The sequence below is a fragment of the Purpureocillium takamizusanense genome, chromosome 4 (assembly GCF_022605165.1).
Source record: "Purpureocillium takamizusanense chromosome 4, complete sequence".
Lineage (NCBI taxonomy): Eukaryota > Fungi > Ascomycota > Sordariomycetes > Hypocreales > Ophiocordycipitaceae > Purpureocillium > Purpureocillium takamizusanense.
The window spans coordinates 71,810-90,953 of record NC_063071.1 but is presented as its reverse complement, the minus strand read 5'-3'; the positions used below and the strand labels follow the sequence as shown (position 1 = coordinate 90,953).

General features: G+C 52.2%; 7 protein-coding genes across 7 annotated transcripts; 3 read left to right on the top strand and 4 right to left on the bottom strand.

The window, feature by feature from the left end:
* Positions 1–722: 722 nt before the first annotated feature.
* On the bottom strand, positions 723–2,622 carry JDV02_004668 (uncharacterized protein; the record flags this gene model as incomplete). The annotated part of the gene is made up of 2 exons (XM_047985899.1): positions 723–2,530; positions 2,586–2,622. The coding sequence occupies 2 exons, from the start codon at positions 2,620–2,622 to the stop codon at positions 837–839; spliced, it is 1,731 nt and encodes a 576-aa protein (XP_047841878.1). The 3' UTR covers positions 723–836.
* A 658-nt stretch (positions 2,623–3,280) lies between these two features.
* Positions 3,281–4,812, top strand: JDV02_004667 (Carboxymethylenebutenolidase). The gene is made up of 4 exons (XM_047985898.1): positions 3,281–3,699; positions 3,765–4,192; positions 4,266–4,435; positions 4,492–4,812. Exons 1-4 carry the CDS (start codon positions 3,375–3,377, stop codon positions 4,787–4,789), a joined length of 1,221 nt encoding a protein of 406 aa, XP_047841877.1. The 5' UTR covers positions 3,281–3,374; the 3' UTR covers positions 4,790–4,812.
* An 847-nt stretch (positions 4,813–5,659) lies between these two features.
* Positions 5,660–7,914, top strand: JDV02_004666 (uncharacterized protein; the record flags this gene model as incomplete). Its single annotated transcript, XM_047985897.1, has 4 exons — positions 5,660–5,739; positions 5,794–6,601; positions 6,664–6,915; positions 6,967–7,914. 4 exons carry the CDS (start codon positions 5,660–5,662, stop codon positions 7,903–7,905), a joined length of 2,079 nt encoding a protein of 692 aa, XP_047841876.1. The 3' UTR covers positions 7,906–7,914.
* Positions 7,915–9,945: 2,031 nt separating this feature from the next.
* On the top strand, positions 9,946–10,985 carry FDC1 (Phenacrylate decarboxylase; the record flags this gene model as incomplete). The annotated part of the gene is made up of 2 exons (XM_047985896.1): positions 9,946–10,392; positions 10,452–10,985. The coding sequence occupies 2 exons, from the start codon at positions 9,946–9,948 to the stop codon at positions 10,983–10,985; spliced, it is 981 nt and encodes a 326-aa protein (XP_047841875.1).
* A 416-nt stretch (positions 10,986–11,401) lies between these two features.
* JDV02_004664 (uncharacterized protein) lies at positions 11,402–12,999 on the bottom strand (the record flags this gene model as incomplete). Its single annotated transcript, XM_047985895.1, has 3 exons — positions 11,402–11,545; positions 11,594–11,860; positions 11,935–12,999. The coding sequence occupies 3 exons, from the start codon at positions 12,997–12,999 to the stop codon at positions 11,402–11,404; spliced, it is 1,476 nt and encodes a 491-aa protein (XP_047841874.1).
* Positions 13,000–13,555: 556 nt separating this feature from the next.
* JDV02_004663 (uncharacterized protein) lies at positions 13,556–15,284 on the bottom strand. The gene is made up of 3 exons (XM_047985894.1): positions 14,682–15,284; positions 14,235–14,628; positions 13,556–14,175 (listed from the first exon to the last, which is right to left on the bottom strand). The coding sequence occupies exons 1-3, from the start codon at positions 15,206–15,208 to the stop codon at positions 13,579–13,581; spliced, it is 1,518 nt and encodes a 505-aa protein (XP_047841873.1). The 5' UTR covers positions 15,209–15,284; the 3' UTR covers positions 13,556–13,578.
* A 559-nt stretch (positions 15,285–15,843) lies between these two features.
* On the bottom strand, positions 15,844–17,623 carry JDV02_004662 (uncharacterized protein; the record flags this gene model as incomplete). Its single annotated transcript, XM_047985893.1, has 3 exons — positions 15,844–16,103; positions 16,150–17,494; positions 17,552–17,623. 3 exons carry the CDS (start codon positions 17,621–17,623, stop codon positions 15,844–15,846), a joined length of 1,677 nt encoding a protein of 558 aa, XP_047841872.1.
* Between the last annotated feature and the right edge of the window lie 1,521 nt (positions 17,624–19,144).

Sequence of the window (19,144 nt, the reverse complement as noted above, 5' to 3'; positions counted from 1 at the left end):
CATCACGAGAGGCATCACAATAGACCATACAGCCGGCCGGATGCCCTACGTCACAACAAGCCTTTAGCAGGCCACACAGCCGGCCGTATGCCATATGGCCTGCGTGACAATAAGCCTCGCAGCCGGCCTCACAGACCGCCTCACAGACTGCCTCACAGACGGGCATAGCACAAGACCGTAATAGCATTCCGATCCCACTAACGCCACGCTCTTCGTCACACTAAAGTACAGTAGCCAACATAGGCCCAAAGGGAAGCGGGGGAAACAATAGCAGGAAATGCGCCAGGTCTCCCGCAAGCGGCCATACGAGATGGTATTCTGGTTGTGGATTGATATCGTCTTTTACTACCGAAATATACGTCTCGCCGCAGCACACGCTCGTCTCGGGGCTCTTCAGCATGTATAGGGATGCCACACAAAGTAGAGGGTGCCCTGACTTGCCTAATGTGGCTCAAGACACAGTGGGATTAGCTCCGGAGGGCAGTGGCATTAGGCGCGCCCGGCCTTACTGACTGTGATATCAGTTGAGCACACATAGATTACCTATTACGAAGTTTGAGTGGTTTGCGACGTGGAGATGCTGCTGATACGCAGTACCACGATGTACCTTCACCACGGCCTGGCCCCTAGTGACAAAGAATTCTCGGTATAGCGCTGGCCTGGCATGACCTTTCCGTCCTGACCAGGCTCGGACGACCAAAAGTGCAAGGTAGACAGCAGCTCCCTCTTCCGCGTACAGCGATTCTCTCATTACTGGCCGCCCCACTTCTGCTAGTATGATCTCTCTTATGTGATATTCCATGAACTTCCGCCCTCGCGCCCGGTACTGCCAGCCTCTATATCTCCACAGCTGTAGTTACAATATCCTTGTCGGGTTTCGTTTGCGGCTCTTTAACCTCATTGCCATGAATCTTCTTCCACTCCTCGACTAAGCCACGAAAGTCGGCTGGGAGGTAGGGAGATGTGAGCTCACGAAAACGGCTAGACTTTCTGTGCGTCTTCAGACCGAGATCCTTCATTAACATATTGACATAAGGCAGCCCCTCAAACACAAAATCGGGGAGGTCAGCACCATAGCCACAGGGGTAGCGCCATTTGCCCCATTGCGTGTGTAGCATGATCTCGCTCATGATCTCTGCCTCAGATGTAGAGATGCGGTCCAGCTTCCCGGCGAGAAAAGCGGCTATCCAATGGCCTTGGATTGTTGCGCACGTTGCTGTGCTTACCGACGAGATCATTCCCGCGAAAGCAAGGTTGCGAGAGGAAATCATTGTAGAAGGAACCATGAAGCGATAATATCGCAACGGGCTCGCCTCCCTAGGCTGAGTGTTAAGCTTTGGTTGGTGCTTCAACCGAGGATACAGTGACAGCACCCTTGCATCAGCGATTTCGCTTAACGCTTTCTTCTCAGAGGCTGAGTAGGGAAGACCTAGCCCCTCTTGACCGAGGCCAGCAAATCTGATGGACGATTCTTTCTTCCAGCCTGTTGAGCAAATGATGGCATCTGTCTCGAGTTCGTGGCCTGAAGAGAGACGGACCTTTCCGGGTTCAAGCCGGTCGATATCATCTATGTGGACGCGAATCCTGCCCTGCTTGACAAGATCAAAAAGGGAACTATCATAATTGAGGATGCTGAGGCCACTTCCGATCCAAAATGCCGAGTGCCAGGGCTTGAGCTTCTTCAATTCCGGGTGAGAATCGTAGGCATTCGCGGAGATGACGTCGCTACTCAGGACCTTCCAAAATGTGTCCACGATGAACCGGCCAACGGTAGTCCCGTGTAGAAATCGTCGAATACGGGGGAAGCCATCCGCATCTCCCCAAGGGCAGGGGCTAAACCACGTCATCCAGCGGATGTTGAGCAGCTGATCCATCCTCTTTTTGAAGGGCGTCACAAATGCTGGCGAGATCCACACCGGTCCGTTTCCAGTTGGGCGTACTACCAGATCGACGTCTGCACCGTCTTGGACCAAGGCGTAGGCTACATCGTAGGCAGACTTTGCTCCGCCGACGACTACCGCGTTTTTGACCTTGAGGTTGGGTGCCTCCTTGCAGAAGTCTTTTGCATGGAAGAATGGGGCGCCGAAAGTCTCAGAGCTTTTGTACGATGGGATATTTGGTGTTGATGTCAGACCGGTCGCTAGGATTAATTTGGCAGTGTCGAGCGTTCGACTTCCATCTGGCGCGGTAACATGGAGACGCCAGCCATCTTCTCCATTGCGTTCAACCAAGTTAACAGATGTGTTGAACTGGATCTGATCGAAAAAGCCGAAATGCTTTGAAAAGTCTGTGAGATAGCGGTGGAGAACTGCTCCAGGGATGTGACTGTTGGGCTTGACACCATATGTCTCTTCCAACATGGGAAAGTCGGGAAACTCATATGTCCCAACCATGTTGTTTGACTTTAGGCCGGGGTAGAGTCGATTCTTTGACCATGTTCCACCGCATGACTCGGCGGACTCGAGGATGGCGAATCTGGCGTCTGGGTGAAGTTGTCTGAACGCTTTGGCAGCGGCCAGACCAAACCACCCTGGCCAAAGTTAGCTCATTGTCCGCAGAGTTTCAAGGAGGTTGTGGTAACTCACCGGCGCCGACGACGACGGCGTCGTAGGACTCGTTCATGATTTTTGTGGGTTGGAATCCTCGGAAGCAATTGATGCCGCGTAAATGACAGATATGAGCGGGCCGACGCTGGAGCGTATGGTTTGGAGATCTGGTGTGAATGCTGAAGCGGCGAAAGCCGTGCCGAGACATTTATCTGTCGTTTAGCCCAAGCGTTTGAAAAAGTAAGCAAATGCGGAAAGGCAATCCTTCTAGCGCACCAAGCTCAAGGGAATGCCGGACGACTAGATGATTAAAGTCACTTTCCCCAGCAACAGGATTATGCAGTACCAAGCCGAGAACAAGGCGAACGGCGCACATCCGCAAGGGTTACAGAGAATTTTTACGCCCAGCAAATTACACACCTAGTAGGATCTGTCACACCGACACCGATAGGCATTACCGAAGGTCCAGGGAGGGAGTTTCGCAAAGTGCCATTTCCTGGCTGATTCCGATTGTGGAAACATGTCGTACCATAAATCTGCCTCCGGAAGTCCCGCGATGGTGCATGTAATGCCTTACTAACCCTGGAGTAAAACGGTCCCGCATTACGACAGGATCGCGCCAGAAACGACGGATCCCCTGCAGGGTGCGGCAATTACTTTCCTGCTTTGCTGAAAGTTGCGGGGTTTCTTGTCGGAACTCCCGACCGATCGGAACCCCTCCATATTAGGTCTCTCTCCCAACTACGTTAGTCCTTCCCCACACGATCGACGCAAACTTATTTCATTGCCCAAGACAACATCAAAGACAACAGCATCCTCATTGTAGCCATGTACGCAGACATCACGAAATCTCCTGGGCCGTTGCCACACGCTCAGCCCCAGTTTGTCGCTGAGGGCATTACCCTACTCGCACCGCTCACACGTCGAGGTCATGGCCCAGGGCTCATCATTCTGCAACAAGACTCGGAGAATAATCTAGAGATACTCGACGGAGTCCCTTCTGCTCTCCTCAAATGGGCCGAAGAAGGCTATGTGGTGGCAGAAATCCAAACCAGGGCGTTCAAGAGAGACCCCGGGGACGTGCTTGGAGATGCCATGCGAGCGTTACTGAGCTGTAATAAGCTCGAACCCGAGAGCAAGGCCGGAGTCGTGTGTAAGTTTTACTGCCCTGTATATGTACCATTTACCCTTTGCTACCCTAACTTGATTCAACTGTAGCGTATGACCCCGAGCTGTGGCAGCTGATAGCTGGTGCGATTGACACTTGGCCAACACTTGTTGGTGCTGTGATATATGCAAATGCCGCCGATGTTGGCAGTCTCAAGAAGGCCCAAGTCCCCGTGTTGTGCCACATAGCGGGTGCTACGACTTCTTCCGCTGAGGAACCCGCTGGCGTGACCACGTACTCTTACGCCAAGGCCAAGTCCTTTCGACTGGCCACGCCGTTTGGCGAGGACTTTGACTACTGGGCAGAATCCTTATCCCACACAAGAAACCTGAAGTTTCTGAAGCCACTTGTCGGTGGGCCCTACTTCAATCTTGAGCATATATGGGACGAGCACACGTACTACGAGTTTGCGGACCGCTCGGTTGAGCATACGATGAGTACGATGGTTGATCAGCCATATGTGAATCATATACCTACTGTAAGTCGAAGACCCGCTCCAAGAACCAGGCAGTGCCCATGTCAGAGCTCTTGTACTCATTTTGAATAAACAGCTTACCGGTGGGATTGGGCGCGAGTCATTGACCAAATTCTATCGAATCAACTTTATCTTTAAGAACTCGGAGGATGCGGAGCTTGAACTCATTAGCCGGACGATCGGCATCGACCGTGTTGTTGATGAGTTCATCTACAAGTTTACGCACGACTCCGTTATTGACTGGCTGTAAGTAAAGCTCAACCGTGCGTAGCTCTCGAGAGGCGAATTCTAAGAAATCCTAGTCTCCCTGGTGTCCCGCCGACATTTAAGAAGGTAGAGGTGCCGTTCACAGCCGTTGTCAATATTCGTGGGGACAGGCTTTATCACGAGCACATAGGATGGGACCAAGGCACGGTGCTTGTTCAGTTGGGCCTCCTGCCCAAATACCTTCCATTCCCTTATCCGATCCAGGGCAGTAAGGAGGGGGCGTCTTTTGAATATCGAGTACCAGTGACGGGCATTGACACAGTCAGAAAGATGAGGGACCGTAACTCTGTTGTCTCGAACGACATGTTTAAATACTGCGTTCGTCAGATATAGATTAACACATGCTTTGATAAGATGATACTTCTACTGTGCCTGTGCAACTAACTGTGTCATTGTTAGTGTGCGTATCTCTGATATGAAGAAGGTTTATAAGCCTTTACGTTTATACACCGACGCTTTTATGAGGTAAAACACATCTGAAGGGCTTCGATAGAGGTGACGGTGGATGGTCCAGTATGTTGTTCCAGTGGCTCTCTATTAGGGGTCGCGGCTATAGCGGGTGCGCTATAGCGGTCGGCTAGATCTAGAAGGCGGTGAGTTATGCCGCTTATATAAGCGCTAGCAGGGGTCGTTTTAGGTAGAAAGGCTTTTTTATGGGTCTTCGAAAGTCACTTCCTGCACTTACATGTACATTTGCCGATCAGGGCATAATGTGACATTACCCCGCGTTCTGGTCCACACTTTCCTGCAGCCGGGGTAATGTCCCAATTTTTAGTGGCTGCCGTCAGCGCTGGGACGTCCCTTAACCTGTAAACCACCCCGGTTCTCGTGCTCTCTCCGCCTGTTCCCACATGGGTTCCGATTCTCGAACTCCCGTCAATCTCCCAACGCTCTCTATCAGTCGACCACTGATCCGTGCTCCTAGCCTTTAATATTACTATCAACCGTTCCGAGTACTTGATTTATCCTTGAGTCCAGACCTCCATGGCCCAATCAGCGGACGCCCGAGTGCTCAAAAGGTCAAGCAACCCAAGTGGGGAAACGGGCAAGCGGAGGGCGCCCTACGCCCTGCGCGCATGCGATGCCTGCAGGCGGCGCAAAGGCAAATGCGATGGCCGGCAGCCCTGCAGACATTGCTCAGGCCGTGGGCAAGCCTGTAGCTACAGCACCAGCTTTGAGCCCGACGATTGGCAAGTCTCGTCGATGTTGACAGCCAACAACGAGACAAGTCAAGCTCATGGCCAAAATGAGGCCAGACGCGTCAACCGCTCAGCAACATTTAGGTATGTCACAATCATAATCCGGCCCTTTCTAACTCGAGACTGAAACTATTGCAGCAACCAAGAAGCCATCGTGGAGATGTTGTCGGCTCTCCAAGATCAGCTGGACAGCTTGGCGTCGCGTGTCCAGACGCCCAACCGTGACCAGCCACTCCCGCCATCGCCAGCCTTGGCCGCAGAGAGCAGCAGTCAGCGAGATTATATGGTTACGCCCATGAATGACGGAGGGACTGGCCAAGGTGGCCTCAATGCAGCTCGACAGGCTTCTCGCGCAGCTGCATCTCAGAACTTCTACGGACCGACCAGTCCAGACTATGCCTTGAATGTTGCGCAGCTAAAAGTGCGGCAAAACAGCTGTTCTGACGCACCGCTGCAGCAACAGCAACTCCAGCTTGCCAGCATTGACCAAGAAGACACCTCCGACGACGAAGATACCCAGGGGGCGCAAGATGCACGTTTTGTTGTCGCGCCTCGGGCGCTCGATAGACGTGACCCAGCGCGGCTATTGGTGTTCCGGTCCGTCATGGGCCTACATGAAGTCATGCGGCTCTTGTATGTGTACCAAGAGGTGGTTGGAGACTTGCATCCCATTATTGACCTTGATGAACTCATCACCCAAACCCAGTCGTGGTATGCAGATGCGGATCCTGGAGTCTGGAAGGCCACACCAGATCGGCCAGGGGCTGCATCGGACGAGCGTCTCCTCATCTTAAATCTTGCGCTGGCCATTGCTCTACGCGCCGACTCGAAGCCTCTAAGCTGCGACACCGAGAGCCTCCTTCGCGAGAGTTTTCAGGATGCAGTCAACGCAAAATTGGCGTCCCCTGCCTACAACATCAAACATGTCACCATTGTCCTCCTCAAGGTATGGCGGACTATATATATCCAGTGGCCACTCTCACGCCTTTGCTTACTGTCACCTGCTAGGGTTGGCATGACGTCTTCCACGACATGCCGCGCTCCGCCTGGCGCCTCTGTGGGATTGCTGGACGCATGTTGATGGAGCTTGGATTTCACAATGGTGATGTTTCCAACCATACGTTGGACTCGGAGGCACGGCGAACAGAGGCATATAGTTTGATGAGCAGCATCGTCATCCTCGATCGCCAATGGAGTTCAACCACTGGTTTGCCGACACATTTCCATGAGAGCAGCTTCAACTCGATTCCTCCTTCTTATGTAAGTAGACCGTCCTACTCGCTTGCCTCTTCGAACGCTAACCCGTGACAGGTCAAGAACCCATATCTCAGGGCGATGCTGTCCTTCATTCTGATCAGTGATCAATTCAGCGAGCCCATCTTGCAGGCTGCCAAAGGAGAAAGGTACAATGACGAAGATGCTTTTGAATTGATGAACTTCCAGATTGAGCAGTGGAGGAAAAAGGCTGTCGGAGAGCACTCCCTGGATCGGTCCGAGAAATGGCAGACAAACCCGTCGAGCAGACCACCTACATGGACCATCTTGCTGAATCTTCGAGCCGAGTCTGTTCGCAGCCTTCTCCTCAAGCCGTTTTTCTTTTCAGAATCAGACCTTGAGACAACAAAGAAGCATCTACGACCTGCCACGGAGCTGGTCTACAATGTTGTCAATGTTCTGTACACGCTTGACAGCACCACTGACATTTACCGCAAGCAACATCCTTACTTTCAACACCTGCTGGCGTCTGCAGTTGGGCTGGCGTTTTTACTGATAGCATTTATTAAGCAAAACAAATCCACGTTGTTGGCCAGCCTCGCCCCTGATCTTGCCGAGTCGGTCAGTCGCAGCTTTGAGATGGCAGCATCTCTGACGGCGAGGTACACCAGAGTGTCAAGATCAGCTCGCAGACTGTCCAAGAGGCTGTCCGAGATGACAGGCATCCTCCTCGATCTGGGCGTGCTCAACAACCCCAGCTCTGGAGGTGGGCGAGAATTCACAAGGCCTAACGAGCAAGAATCCGTGGCCAATACAGCGAGGAGTATCCGGAGAACAAGTCTGGCTCATCCGCCGTCTCAGTCCTGCCCAGAATACTCTCCACCACTCAGCAGCCGGCCTGTCGGCCCTCGAGGATTCGGGATCGGTTTGCCTACCACTTCGGGTCCTGATGTGCAGCTGGAATGGGAAGACTCGCTACGCCTTCAATGGCCCAGTGGCGATATCAGCAACATGTTTTCAGAGAGTATCTTTTAGTATTCGGCCAACATATTTAAAAGTCATGAATCCATGTTCGCGTCGTCGTTTCTATCTACTGTTTCCTTGGGCCAGCCACATCCGGAACTGAACTCCTCTGGAACCCTTTCCAACGTGAAAATCCATCCGTGAAGATCCCCATCGAGTCCAGCATCCTTCCAGTCGTTTGATCGATTAGATCATCGAGATTCTCTGGTCTTGTGTAGAAGGCTGGAACTGGCGGAAAGATGACAGCGCCCGCACGCCGCAAGAAGAGCATGTTGTCAAGATGTATGTCGTTGAGAGGGGTCTCGCGAACAGCCAGAACAAGCCTACGGTTTTCTTTGAGAGTGACGTCGGCAGCTCGCGATATCAAGTCGTCGCAAAAGCCAGAGCGCACAGCAGCTAGTGTTTTCATACTGCATGGGACGATGATCATTCCATCATGCTGAAAAGACCCAGACGCTATGTTGGCTGAGAGGTCTTTGGCAGTATAAGTCATACTGGCCAATCCACGGATCTCAGCCTCGCTGAGTGAGGTCTCGTACTTCATCGTGGCTAGAGCCCACTTGCTGATGACGAGATGGGTTTCGATGTCTAGCTGGCGTAGGATGGACAAGATGCGGAGGGCGTATACCGTTCCCGTCGCTCCAGTGATCCCTATCACAATCCTCCGTGGCCTGGAATGGGTTGCTAATATTGGCACATTTTGGTGTGGTGCATCAATGCTGAACTGCTTGTCATTCTGAGTGTTCAGGCCTGGGCTTGGTGGCTTATCAGGGTTGTTAAGGATGGGTGTAAACAGGGCCCTTAAACTGTGAAGGCCGGACCGGCCTCCACGTGCGTACTTGCCGGCACCCGCGGCGGCCCTGCCTAGGCGAATATTGTACATGATGGGAGTGAACTACCTGGCTGGGAGGGCTATCTGGGAGAGTCTGCCACGTCATTAATGTTCAAGACTTTATAACACCCGAAGGGATCAAAGTATCTCTGTGATATAATCGGTCAAAAAACAGTAGAGGCCCAATACCCCAGCCTCGTACCTCCGTAACCCATTTTGTTAGTCAGGTTATAGAGAGAACACCAGCAATTTCATGGTACCCCGGGCCGCAGCTGGAGTCGAGATGGACTTGAGCGGCCGATGTGGACCGATGCGGAGAGGGGTGGTGGCCACAAAGTTTTAAACTAACGGAACAAGGTGTGGATAACATTCGGAATCCCCGTTCTGTGCGGGTTCGGGTTTAGGCTGTCTATTCCAGCCCTTGCCCGTTAGAGCCAACAGGACGTAGAATTAATCAAGGATAGTAGCGTATCAGTGTATGAGCGCATTCTTCACCATTTTTAGAACTTAAATAGTCAACTTGCAGTTTTGCATCGAGGACTGAAGTAAGGATTCCAGGAATTGCAGCACTCCTAGGCCCAATGTTACGATTGTCGCCTACCCAGCGCACGGCTCTGCCATCAGTTACCTTTGCGGTCGCGAAAAAGGCAGCTTTTGGGTCGATGACGACTCCGTGCAAGAATAAACTGCCACTTCAACCAAATCATATTGCCGCACAGCTCGATTTCCGGACCTTTATTGATGTTTTGCGCCAAGACGGCGACCTCGCTGAGATCGAACAAGAGATAGATCCGCATCTTGAAGTTGGCGCGATCGTGAGACGAGTCAGCGAGGTAAACGGCAAAGCTCCCCTCTTCAACAACGTCAAGGGGGCCAAAGACGGATTATGGAGGATGTTCGGAAACGCCGCAAGCCTCCGAAGCTGCGAGGGTGAGAAATATGGGAGGATAGCTCGGTCTTTAGGCCTGCCTCCCAAGTCCAGCTGGAAGGCTGTTCTGGAGAGAACTCAGGAAGGAAAGTCTAAGCCCTCGTTACCCCCTAGGATATTGTCGACTGGGCCCTGCAAGCAGAATAAAATTCTTGGAGATGACATCGATTTGGAGAAGCTCCCAGCGCCTCTTCTTCATCAAGCAGATGGGGGGAAATATCTGCAGACATACGGAATACATGTACTGCAGACCCCAGACGCTTCGTGGACGAATTGGTCGATTTTCCGCGGCATGGTCCATGACAGCAGACGCCTCGTCTGCCTAGTTGGATCGGGACAGCACAACTCCATCATCAGAGACAAGTGGCTTGAAGAGGGCAAAACCGAGATCCCATGGGCGCTGGCCATGGGTGTTCCTCCAGCTGCCAGCCTTGCTGCCGCATGCCCCATCCCTGAAGGTGTGTCGGAAGGCGAGTACGTTGGTGCGCTCACCGGTCAGCCGTTGGACATGGTCAAGTGTGAGTTGAGTGACCTCTTCGTGCCCGCGAACAGCGAAATCGTCCTCGAGGGCACATTCTCTCTCAAGGACAAAGCCCTTGAGGGCCCATTTGAGGATTATCTCGGACTTCACTTCGACGGGGATCAGCATATGCACCCGCTTTTCGCGGTTAATGCCATCACGTATCGAGATAATGCTATCTTGCCGGTTTCTGTTCCGGGAAGAATCACGGATGAATCTGTAAGATAACCAGAAGCAAAGAATGCCATTTTCCCTTGTCAATCTAACTCGGCACACAGCACATAACCGCATCACTTGCATCCGAGGAATTATTGACACTCCTCAAAGAGCATGACTTTCCAATCACAGATGCATTCGCCCCTCTTGAGACCATGGCAACTTGGTGTGCTCTGCAGATAGACGTCGAAAGACTTGCCAAGGAAAAAACAAACTCCAAGGAGTTTTGTAGGAAGCTCGGCCGCATTGCCTTCAACCACAAAAGCTGCATGTTGATCAACAGGATTCTACTGTTCGGCCACGATGTGGACATCCACAACTTCAAGGACGTTATGTGGGCGCTTGTCACTAGATGTCGCCCCGGTCATGATGAGTACGTGTTTGAAGATGTCCCTAGCTTTCCCATGACTCCATACATGTCTTACGGGAGCGGGAACGTGAATCGTGGTGGCAAGGCGATATCTGATTGTCTTTTCCCTATGGAGTATGAGGGCAAGATATTGTTTAGCGGTGTTGACTTTGAAAGGAGCTACCCGAAAGAGGTCAAGGACAAAGTCAGGTCGAACTGGACTGCAATGGGTTTTGATGATATATGAGACTAGTCAAATTAATTGGACAGAATTATCTAAAATGAACTTTTTGACTACTCAGAGTCTCAGACATATGCTCGCTTAAAACAGTTGGGTATTCAACATCGTAGAACACCTTTCATGACACGGACGGGATATTTGTGCTCTAGGCGGCATCATGCAACAAAACCCACCTAACTCCGAATTACGAGATATGATGGCAAAAAATCTCCAGGTTCCTGTCGAACATTACCGGTGAGGCAAGCCTTGGAGATGGCGTGAAAGATCAGTCCGGAGAAACTACGCATCAAATGGCGTAGAAGCGTGGTATTAGAGGCAAAGCACTGTATGGAGACGGGCCAGTGAAGAAAAAAAAAAGTGATAATTCTTTAGCAAGCTAGAGGCTGGCTACCAAAGTCCACGGGGCACATCTAAGATGTTATTTACAGCTGGGATCGACTTTGTAGGCGGTTGATCTTGTCATGGGCCCGAACAAACGCTTTATAGTTGGGGAACAGCTCGTTGGGATCCCATTTTGCTCGGATCTGAAGAAACTTGGCCAAAGCTGTGTCGCTCAAGACTTTGCACTAAAGGGAGTCAGCAACATGTCTGCTGAGCAGTCCAGAGCGACTTACGTTGGCGTCGTCGTTATTGACGTCTATCTCGGTGATGTACTGACCCACCGCCACCGGAAATGCACGCCTGTAGCGATCACGCATAGGCTGGTAGATGGCCGGCTCGAGTTGAGGATCTGTCCACCCAGTGATGGTAGAGATGTACAGGTCCTGGGGCAGACTAAGGCAGGTATCTTCTTCATCGGGTATGATGTCACAGTGGCAAAGGAACACAGACGAGGTTCTGGTAGGGAGCTCGAGCATGGCGGGTTTAACGGCTTCAAGTAGCTATGAGTTCAAGCGGTTAGCCATCAAAGAGTTGTCGGTGGGGACAGCCACCGGGGATGGAAAGGGATACTAACGCGCTCGAGGGGCACATCAGGGTCGTTCATGATGCTGTTAATCTGCCAGCGGTCCTGCTTGGCATTGCCCAAGAAGCCACGCTTGCGCGCGAAAACCTCCTCGAACGTCCTCTTCTGCACAGGTTCCAGCTTGAGCAAATGCTCTTGCACCTCGGGAGTGAGCTTGTCGTAGGCGCTGAGAAGCGTCCTTGCCTCCCTGATGTTGTCCGAGTAACAGAGCAAGTTGAGAGTCATGTGGAGCTTTCCATTCGGCGGGACGGCGTCGGTAGTATAGGCGGGATCGAACTTCTCGGGGTAGTCGATCGTGAGATTGAGGTCTGTGCCATACTTGGGAGTGTCGCGGCCACGCTCAATGGCCCATGACATAACAGTCATGTAATTTTCGCTGTTGATCTCGAACTTGAGTATTCTCTCCCACATGATCGAGGCCTTGATTGTCCTTCCCCAGAAGCGGGTAACAACACCAAAAAAGCCAAGTCCGCTGCCTCGAGCAGCCCAGAACAAGTCTCTGTTCTCAGTTCGACTGGCAATAACAGTCCGGCCATCAGGAACAACGATTTCAATCTTTGTAATCCATGTCTGAATGGTGGCACCCCATCCGCGGACAAACCAGCCTTGACCGCCGGCGAGGAGGAAGCCACCCGAGCCGACAGTGGGGGCATGGCCGTGAGGAAAGAATCTGTTCACCTCTTTGAGCCTGGCTGCAAGCTCCTCTACCCGACAGGAGGGACCAAAGGAAATCTCCTGCGTAATGGGATCGTAGTCGATTTGTCGGTTCAGGTTCACCGTGTCAATGAGGATGCCTTCTTCGATGAGATTGGGCATATTCATAATATGGCCAGAAGAGCGAATTCCAACCTTGGCCCCCAACTCGGTTGCTCGCTTGAGGGCTGTTGCTACATCCTGCGATCCCTCCACGACGTGGATTTCTCGTGGGAACCGGGATGGGGTATCAGCAGTGGGATTGTTGCGGCGGCATCGTTCGTAGTCCGGTGTGCCACGAACGAGGACCTTGGCAGAGTACTCGGGCTGGGTAAGATAACGGGGGGACAGCGGAGCAGACATGATGGTAATGGTGCTTGGAAGTATGTGGAGGATGCCTGCAGTTGTCGTGAGGCTTGAACAAAAACCGGTGGTATATCCGATGATCTAGTCACGCTTTATCATTGAAGTGGTCTTGGGGCAGGGATAAGTTGGATAACAATTGCGTCTCCACCGAGGCCTACATCATCACACCACACCCAGATGCCAATTGCGTAGGTCAAACCCCAAACTACAAAGTTTGCCATCAAGACCAACAGGGCAATCGTGGAACTGGAATTACCCGTATGAACCCGGGAATAGACCGAGGCCGTCGCCTTACGGGTCAAGCAAGGTGTACGGAAGCGGAAGTTCCGATGTGTCCCCCATGCACTGTTCTACTTGGTTCATCCACTGACTCACCCTCCTCCACCCCGCTGACTGGATTGACGGATTAACGTAGTAGTCGCACGCAAACCTGTCCATCCTCCGACACCAGCGCTTTTACTTGCAATCCGTTCTGGGCTACTAACCCATTCCTTCATTTAGCGCTAACATCCTACTACATATTAAAGAATTAATAGCAGTAGTAAATACACAAGTCGGAAAGCTCTAGAGTCTAAACTAGGCCTCCTGCATCCAAGTGACAGTCTTACAGTACAGGAACTCATCCAACCCCTGATAACCATTGAAACGGCCAAAGCCACTCTTCTTGACACCGCCGTGAGGCAGAGGATATTCATCATGCACGGTCATCGAGTTGATATGTACTGCTCCAGACTCCAAGCCTTCTGCAAGACGGAACCCTGCGGCCAAGTCTCGAGTGAAGACAGCAGCAGATAAGCCGTAGTCTGTGTCGTTGGCTAACGCCACTGCCTCTTCAATCGTCTTGAACGTGAACAGAGAGACGCTGGGGCCGAAAGATTCGTTTTCATAGAGATCCATGGTCTTGTCGACATTAGTTAGAACAACTGGTCTCATTCTAGTCCCGACATCGTCATGATGGCTCTCATCGAAGATTTGCATCTTCTTCGCGCCTTTGGAAACGGCATCCAAAACGAGACGCCGGTTACGCTCGGCTGATGCCGCAGTGACAATGATCGGAGTGTCGTTTGCAGATCCGAATAACCGTTTGATTGTCTTACTGAGGACGCCCTGAAACTCAGCCGCTATAGAGTCTTGGACGAGGATACGTTCTGTGGACATGCAGATTTGACCAGCCTTTTGATGACAGTTAGAGCAAGTTTTGAAAAGGAAACAAAGGTCATGGAAACACTCACGTTCATAAATGCCCCCTTCGCACAATGAAGCGCAGCCTGGTCGAGGTCAGCATCTTCGAGAACAATGGCACTTGCCTTTCCTCCAAGCTCCATAAGTACGGGCTTCAGATGCTTGCCCGCAGTTTCAGAGATGATACTGCCAACCTTGGTGCTCCCCGTAAAGTTTATCTTCTTCACATGACGGTGCGAAACAAGGCTGTTGATTGTAGTCGGCGCATTTTCAGGAGAGTGGAAGATCAGGTTGAGGCAGCCATCAGGCAGTCCAGCCTCTCGAAAGATATCAGCGATGCTCCAGTAGCACCGTGGTGAGAATTCTGCTCCTTTCAAGATGGCTGTGTTTCCAGTTGCCAGTGCAAAGGAGATCGATCGCAGTCCCAGGTGATACGGCGCGTTCCTAAGGAGTCCTTGTCAGTGGTGCGACAGTACTGGGATAGCATGTCTACATACCATGGTGCAATCCCCAGGTTAACTCCGTAGGGTTTCTTGTAAACGATCGCCTTCATTGCTTCGTGGTTCGACTCGGGAGCAGTTCCTTGGACAGCGCCAGCTATCCTGCCAGCTGTGTCCTTCAGACCGTCGATTGCAAGCCCCAGGATGAAATCCTGGTAGCTTGGGTTCGCTCCAATCTCATGGTGCATGTATTCGCCTAGCTCCGATCGTCGCTTATCCATGACATCAGCAGCGGCGAGGAAGATGTCGCGACGAGCGGATGCCTTGGTCTTGGACCACTTTGGAAATGTCTCATGGGCATTCTGCACAGCATTCGCGACGTCTTGTGCAGTGGCGCAGGACAAAGACCAGATCTGCTTTCCTGTCAGAGGGCTAACGACTGGAAAGGACTGCGAAGTCTCCACGTCCTTGCCATTGATGACGAGAGGAACCGTGACCTGGGTTGCGATGCTTCGGCAGCCTCTGTGGTACCAGGCCTTTGGCCATCGACTCAGGCGAGCTCTGTGAATGACGTTTCTATTCATGTCGAGTTGTTGGTGCTGGATTGCCTTGTTCCCAGACTTTGATCTGATCCACTGAGCGGCTACAATAGGATGAATGGCCACCCAAGTGGTAAGAAGTTGAGTAGTTCCACTAGAAGGCTTGCTTATCAGTTGCGGGTCGCGCACTCTGCTCCGTCCACCTTTGATGCTGCCTCAATATCAAGCTTCATTCCGGTGGCGGGGCAGGTCCACTTTCCGGTCTACAAAGACGGTCCCGAAGCGCCGTCGGAACTGTGAGATTGCATACAGGGGCCAATAACATGGCTCAGAGACACGATCGAAATGGGATTTTGTACCATGAACAGGCTTGGCATTGCGTAGATTGGGACCGAAGGAGCTCCGAGCCCATGGTACCTTCGAAGACAGCTCTCGGAGCCTGCTTTATAGATTGACAAAGCGACACGGACAGCTTGATTAGATTGTGAAAATGTGTGCACGGCATGGTTCTGAGCGATTCCTCAATTGTAACCGTCAAAATACGCGACTGGCCGATGTGAGCAGACAGATGCCGAGACCAGCAATGGACAGGCACATAACATTGATGATTCTTTCTTTCGAGGGCATCATCGTATCAATTTAGGATATCTGAAACAGATTGGCCATCTCCTCCATTTGGCTCACCATGACCCCTTAAGTCTTACCTCCAGGATCGCTGAAACCCCGGCTTGCACTTGTTGTATAGCCTCAGGCAGCAAGCGCCCGATATCGTCGACCGAGGAGACAACTCCAGCCCATGCGTTCCCTCCAGATGCCGCCTTCCCTATGCCAGAGAAATCAGGAGTAGGAGAGAAGGATATGTTTAGCTCCTCGTTGGTGATCTTTGATCCGTAACCCTCTGGGTGCACCAACGTCAGGGAGTTACGGGGAGCGTTCCAACCTTTGCAAATGTTAGCACAGTAGCGAATACAGTGCGCTATGCATACCTTTGTTGCTGAGCACAATTGTAAGAGTTGGCAGCTTGTATCTCCTGGCGATCCAGTAAACAGTACTCGGGACACCGAACATGTATGTACCATCTCCCACAATCAAGGTTACAAAGTCGCCTTTGCCTGGGCCTCCAGCAGCCCAGTCTGACGCCATCTTGATACCAATGGTCGCTCCCCCAGACCAACCGAGGCCGCCTCCACCGCAGTTGAAGAGGTGCCCAGGCTCGTCGACCCGAAGTTGCTCATAGATAAACGGCGCGTTCGTGACAGCCTCGAGACACCAGATGGTATTCCTGGGGCATGTTTTGCGCAGTTGAGAACACAAGTACGACGTGCTGGGCGGCAAGGACCCATCCGAAGGTGCTTCCGCGAGCTTCGCGGCTTGCTCCAGCCGCTGGCGGTGAGTCTCAGCCAGTAGATCCCAGCGCCTCTTGTGAGGTTCGCTTTCGGGCAGGCGAGAGAAGCGGTCATGTGTCGAGACGTAGTTGTTGATTTGTCGAATAGCTGTCTCTGAATCCGCGCGATATCTGCGGAAAGCAGGGATGTAGTGCAGTGGCATGTTCTGTTTCAGAGGATCTACGTCCACATGGATGATCTTGGCATCAGCACGAGGCTTACACTGCGTCGGGATCCACGGCACGTCGCAGTCGATTACGAGAATAGCATCAGCGTCGCGGATAGCCTGGTGATGACCGATGCCGACCCCCAAAAAGGCCCGATGGCTCCACGGGAAGCAGACGTCACTTCCAAGACCATCCAGAACCTGAACACCCGGAAGTGCTTCGACCAGTTTAACAAGCTCGGGTACTGTTGCGAGGTTCCGGCCAGTATAGCCCACAATGATGAGCGGGTTCTCGCTTTCGGCCAAGAGGGAGGCGATAAGTGCGGGGGCGCCAGGCGGAAGGGCAATCGGTGATATGGCGTGCCAGTCACCCTGCTCTAGGTAATATGGCTGGATCTCCTCCTCCATGACCTCTCGAGCACCAACGACATAGGCCGGACCTTTGGGGTCGCTCGTAGCGAACTGGAGCGCTCGGTTGAGTACTTGCTTGATGTTCTTTCCCGACTTGAACTCGCCTGAGAAGCGGCAGAACTGGGAAACAATTTGTTTCTGATCAGGAGCGTCCTGAAGCCAGTGGATATATTCTGTTCGCGAGCCTCGCATCTCTCCCTCCAAGGTGAAAGGGGATAGTCCCGCAAAGACCAGGACCGGGCATCTTCCCACCGATGCATTATGCATGGCACATCCGAGCATTTGCGTTCCGACATCTACATGAACGAGAACACACTGAGGTTTGCCAGTCAGGCGGGCAAATCCGTCGGCCATGCACATGGCGACCATCTAAGAGCTTGTTAGCGGTTGATACCAGTACTATGCTTGGGGAGTGTTAAAATGGACCTCGTGAGGGCAAGTGATGACCTCGGGAAAGTTGACACCTGTCAAGTGAGTACCGCGTGCTAGGGCCTCCATGATGGCTGGATGATCGGAGCCCAGGTTGACAAACACATGGGTAACGCCAGCCTGCTTGTTGGATTAGCGAACCATGCTTCGAGCGCAGTAAGGGGCCATGTCTACCTCCCAAAGGCCTTCAAAGAAGGCAAATGAGGCCGAATATTTCTCACTTGCCACAGCTTATCAGTACTTGAGATCATATTCTGGTGGTTGTATAGGCCAAGGAGCTGTCCATATGCAGGAACTTACAGGTTATGCATTGGTATAAGGATCGAGGGCTGGGCTTCTACTATAATTTACTCAACGGACTGCTTTACCTCGCGCAATGGTCCTAGAAGCTGTAGCAGGGAAACAGCCCTATATCTTGCCCCATTCTACATGGTTCCTCGACATGGTGTGCGACAATGAAGCATGGACGTGTGGTTCTGGTCCCGCATCGGAATAGTTCTGGCAATTGGCACGCTAATGAAGAAAGCTTCGGAACTTCGTTCCTTAAGGCACTATAGCAACAATCCATGCCTCTGACTTGGCGTCGCTCGAGCCCCAAAAGAGTAATGACAGACATAGCGAGGAAAGTGTAATTGTAGATGAGATTTACTCTTCTATTGAGGCTTGGAATGGATTCTGCAAGAAAACCTCATGTCTGATGCACCCGCATCGTGGCGGCCATGCGCCCAGATTGTGGCGCCGGTATACTCCCTAAGCATGCCGCTGCCAGGGGTCTTCAGGGGTTCTATAAATGCAGAGTTCGTGGTGAGTCAGGGCGTGGCTCCTCAGAGATCAATATATTCACATTGGGGTTCCTATGCTGTTCATCACTCCTTGCTATTAAACCAGCCATGACATCATCGACATCTTGTGTCTCAGGATCATTCTAGACATCAACAAGCAAGATAGCGCTCGAATCCCAGCACCAGAGTAACATGTGAGAATCACCGATAGCCGGTAAATTCCTCTTGTTATTAACCTAGCCGGGGGGGGGGGGGGGGTTCCGGGCTCAGTTCCGGTTCCGCTGGCCCGCAGACCTAGGCGTTCGACAAGCACGAATATAGCATAGTGCAGTTATATTTGATCTCTGAGCTGGGCACCTATTTTGCGGTGTAAATCGACGTGAAATCGGAGGAGAGGCTGAAGGGAGGAAGCTCGGTTGGTTTGTTTTTTCAACATTTCTAGTCCGGCCTCCTCGGCGGTGCAGGCCTGCTCGGCCGCTATCACGCCCATGATGATGCCCGCCCTTGGCAGCCGGGATTGGTTCCGGTTGTGGCGGAAGATTAGCCACGACCCACTTTCCGAAGGCTGACATGGCTCGAAACAAGGCCACGACAAACATAAAATGAGAAGCAAGATGAGCACCGCTGGTACAAACAAGCATTCTTTTCGCAAACCTGGCTCTGTCGTTGTATCATTCACCTTCTATAGTCAGTTCTATATCCGTCCTAGTCCAATATGCAGTCCTACTCCTTGGATGATGTCCGGCCCATGTTTGAGCTTCGCGGCCGAAACTATGTCGTCACCGGCGGTGCTCAAGGCATCGGCTTT